The sequence below is a fragment of the Ipomoea nil genome, unplaced genomic scaffold (genome assembly GCF_001879475.1).
Source record: "Ipomoea nil cultivar Tokyo-kokei standard unplaced genomic scaffold, Asagao_1.1 scaffold0444, whole genome shotgun sequence".
In the NCBI taxonomy this organism is placed as follows: domain Eukaryota; kingdom Viridiplantae; phylum Streptophyta; class Magnoliopsida; order Solanales; family Convolvulaceae; genus Ipomoea; species Ipomoea nil.
Window position 1 is genome coordinate 196692 of NW_017616872.1, and position 4006 is coordinate 200697.

A 4006-nucleotide genomic window follows, 5' to 3' on the forward strand; every position below is an offset into this window, starting at 1 on the left:
CAAGAGTCTAATATATTATGGGTCACACTTGTGTGTGATCGTCTCACAAATCCTTATTCGTGAGGTGGGTCGGGTCGAGTTGAATCAACATGCAAATGTCATACTGATCGATATGCTCAAATGTAATACTAATCAGGAATAAAAAATTTGTTACTTATAAGGAAAAATGTAATACTTTTGCATTTTGATGTAAAAGTATTACATTTTCCATAATAAGTAATGTTGGCAAGTGCCCTTTAATATAATACTTTTGACAAAAAGTGTAATATTTTTAAATCAAAATGTAAAAGTATTACATTTTTCCCTTAAAAGTATTACATTTACACTTATAAATAATAACAAATTTATTATTAATTAGTATTATATTTGAGTTATAACTATGACATTTGTGCGTATAAATATTACATGTTCATGTTGACCCGACTCAACCCCACACCTCTCACACAAGTTTTTGTCATATATTTTATTTGTACCGGTATTTATGGAATGATTAGAAAGCTAGGGCATATAGTCAATCAATCGATTAAAATATACCCGCCATTCCTGACTTCCACTTCAAGTCCATAGAGTATAGTTAACTCCTGTGGGCTATATATATATATAGCCATGTCATGAACCATTGTATCACCACACACACCTCTCATTACTCTTCTTCACTGTCACTTCACTTGTGCATGTGAGCATCAAGAACAGTAAATATGGAGGCATTTTTCCTTTATTATTCAGTGTTTTTCGCAACAATAATTGTCATTCCCATATTTGTCATCTTCTTTGCTCGTAAACCAACCTCTAACAAACAACACCTCCCGCCTGGCTCTAACGGGTGGCCAATACTCGGAGAGACTATGAACATGGCAATGTCCGGTCCCGAGAGGTATTGTTCAGTTTGTCTCAAGAATATGAGTCTGTCTGATATAAGGAATATTTTTTTTTGGTTACCCAAAGGTATCCTTCCCGCCAATAGTTAGAAAACTAATTCCTTGTCCCTACTGTCAGCACACTAAGTGATAGGGGACCGGCCAAATGGTTTACTCCATTTACTGTCCCTCGTCCCTACTGTCGGTACACTAAGTGGTAGGGAACTGATCGAACCTCCAACCTCATGTTTAAGAGACCAGATGCTGAACCATCCCATCAACCATGTTGGTTGGTATAAGGAATATGAGTATTATTACCGTCACTATTAATGAAAGAATAGTTTCCTTTCAGTAGACATAATGTAAATCATACTTTCTTTATTTTATGTCATTATTATTGTTTTGTTAATCTGAACAGGTACATCGTGGACAGAATGAATAAGCACTCCTCGGAGGTGTTCAAGACGTCGTTACTGGGGGAGAAAATGGTCGTATTCTGCAGCGCCGCCGCGAACAAGTTCTTGTTCGCAAACGAGGGGAAGTTGGTGTCCTTCTGGTGGCCGCGCTCCATCACGAAGCCGCTAATCTGCCCGTCCGACGAGAAGGACCCGGAGAAGAAGCTGGCCCTGATGAACCACGCCTTCGTCCACGAGATCCTCCGCCCGGAGCATCTCAAGCAGTACATCCCGGTGATGGACGCCCTGGCTCGCAAGCACGTGACGGCGGACTGGGCGCCGTTCCACCACGTCAAAGCCTACGACTTGTCCAAGAAGTACACTTTCGCCCTCGGCTGCAAGCTTCTCGTCAGCGTCGAAGACCCCGACCACGTCAAAAAGCTGTCGGACCGCTACGTCATGGTGACTTCCGGCATGTTCTCCGTGCCGGTAGATTTTCCGGGGACGGCGTATCACCGGGCGCTGAAGGGCGGGAGAATGGTCTGCGAAGAGATTCTGAAGATCATCGCGGCAAGGAGAAAGGAAGCGATGGAGAACAGGGACGATGAGCGAGGATACCGTGATTTATTGTCTCGGCTGATGAGCGCCACTGATGAAAACGGCAAGTTTTTGAGCGACACAGACATATGTAACAACCTTGTTGGTCTGCTCGTTGCCAGCTACGATACTACAAGCGCGGCGCTTTCCTTCACCATCAAGTTTCTTGCTGAGCTTCCACATATCTATGACAAGGTGTATAAAGGTAATTAATTCATTATTAAGAGATCAATCGAATTGACTAATAACAATAGGTAGCTAGGTGGATTCTCCTGTGAAGGCTGGTAAATTATACAATGAACCAAGGTCTCAGGATTCTAGTTAAAAAATAACTTTCAGATTCTATACTCAAATTGAAGACAATTACATGGTAATTACAGACACATAACATAATAACTACAGAAACTATTAATTGCAAGAACATAATAGGTTAATTGCAGACACATAACATGTTAATCAACATCATTTTATTGTTAACCTATTTTGTACCTGTAGTTAACAATTTATATGTCTGTAATTATTATGTTATAGGTCTATAATTACAATGTTATGTGTCTTCAATTTATTTACAGGTACAAAAATTATTAACTAATTGTACAAATAGATAAACTGCAGACACATAATTTTTGAATCAGGGTTCACAATACAATATGAACCTTGATCCATGTATTACTACTGGAAATTATGGAATTTCCGACCACCTGAAAGTGATCTTAAATCAATTCGAAAGCCTTGTTCTGACCACTTTTGGTATCCGGAAAAACCTTTGTTGCTATTTCCGACCACTTTTTGGTTTCAACTTGATTTAAGATCACTTAAGTGGTCCAGAACAGAATTCCATAATTTCCAGTAGTATATAACAATTGGCGGAGGAGGCCAACTCCATCACCTTGCCTCTCAAAAATGTGATGATGATCCATAAAGAAATAAAATTAGGTCTTCGCTAACTATACTAGCTTTCGCCGTAGTGGTCATAAACAAATATATGTTATCAACATTTAATACAAACTTCTTTTTAATATGACAGAGCAAATGGAGATCGCAAAGAGCAAAGGTCCAAATGAGTTGCTGAACTGGGAAGACATTCAAAAGATGAAATACACATGGTGCGTTGCATGCGAAGCATTACGGCTAGTGCCACCAGGCCTCGGAGCTTTTAGGGAGGCTTTGACTGATTTCACCTATGCTGGGTTTACCATTCCCAAAGGATGGAAGGTATGTACTATATATGCATTACGAAGCATTCATTTGTTTTAAATTAGGAATAGTATGTGTTGAAGTTGACTTTTGAATTATGAGTGTAGATATTTTGGAGTGTATTTGCCACAAACAAGAATTCCAAGTACTATTCGGACCCAGAAAAGTTTGATCCGTCGAGATTTGAAGGAAGTGGACCTCCGCCTTTCTCATTCGTCCCTTTCGGTGGAGGGCCTAGAATGTGTCCGGGAAGAGAGTATGGAAGGCTAGAACTGCTGGTGTTCATTCACAACTTGGTCACCAAATTCAAGTTGGAGAAATTGGTTCCAGATGAGAAGATCATTTACCATGCATCACCGGTGCCAACTCATGGAATTCCCGTTCGCCTTCTTCCCCGTCACAATTGAGCTCAAACAATCAAAACAAATCCATATATTATACTATATATAGTGTTTTTAAACTCAAGTTTGAGGAACTCACTCAACTCCATCATTTATTAAATTACTATCTAAAAACTAATCAATAAGTGTAAAGGACGGTTATACCCTTCTTTTATGTCTGTTTTTCCATTACATTTTTTTAATACATTATGCTATAAGAGTTGTACTATACAATATTTTAGATAAACATATTCATGTTATAACTTCTGTTATCTCTTCCACTGTTGTTACTATGCACATGCATTCGCCATATATTTTCTTATCTTTTTCAATAATAATAATAATAATAATAATAATAATAATAATAACAACAACAACAACAACAACAACAACAACAACAATAATAATAATAATAATAATAATAATAATAATAATAATAATAATAATATACACATTATATTGAAGTTATATGTTAGTTATTTTCTAAAATATAAATATCACATTTATTTTAGAATGTTTTACATTATTATTATTATTATTATTATTATTATTATTATTATTATTATTATTATTATTATTA

The 4006-nt window shown here is 37.2% G+C and overlaps 1 protein-coding gene across 1 annotated transcript; it reads left to right on the forward strand.

Moving 5' to 3' along the window:
• Positions 1 to 632: 632 nt before the first annotated feature.
• Positions 633 to 3506, forward strand: LOC109172877 (beta-amyrin 28-oxidase-like). The gene is made up of 4 exons (XM_019322119.1): positions 633 to 874; positions 1276 to 2054; positions 2877 to 3064; positions 3154 to 3506. Exons 1-4 carry the CDS (start codon positions 699 to 701, stop codon positions 3451 to 3453), a joined length of 1443 nt encoding a protein of 480 aa, XP_019177664.1. The 5' UTR covers positions 633 to 698; the 3' UTR covers positions 3454 to 3506.
• Positions 3507 to 4006: the final 500 nt, after the last annotated feature.

Bases quoted from the DNA above. Each gene is read 5' to 3' on its own strand.
- LOC109172877 (XM_019322119.1), top strand. From the start codon at position 699: ATGGAGGCATTTTTCCTTTATTATTCAGTGTTTTTCGCAACAATAATT. The intron at 875-1,275 runs GTATTGTTCAGT...TAATCTGAACAG, and splicing joins GCAATGTCCGGTCCCGAGAG to GTACATCGTGGACAGAATGA. The intron at 2,055-2,876 runs GTAATTAATTCA...TTAATATGACAG, and splicing joins CTATGACAAGGTGTATAAAG to AGCAAATGGAGATCGCAAAG.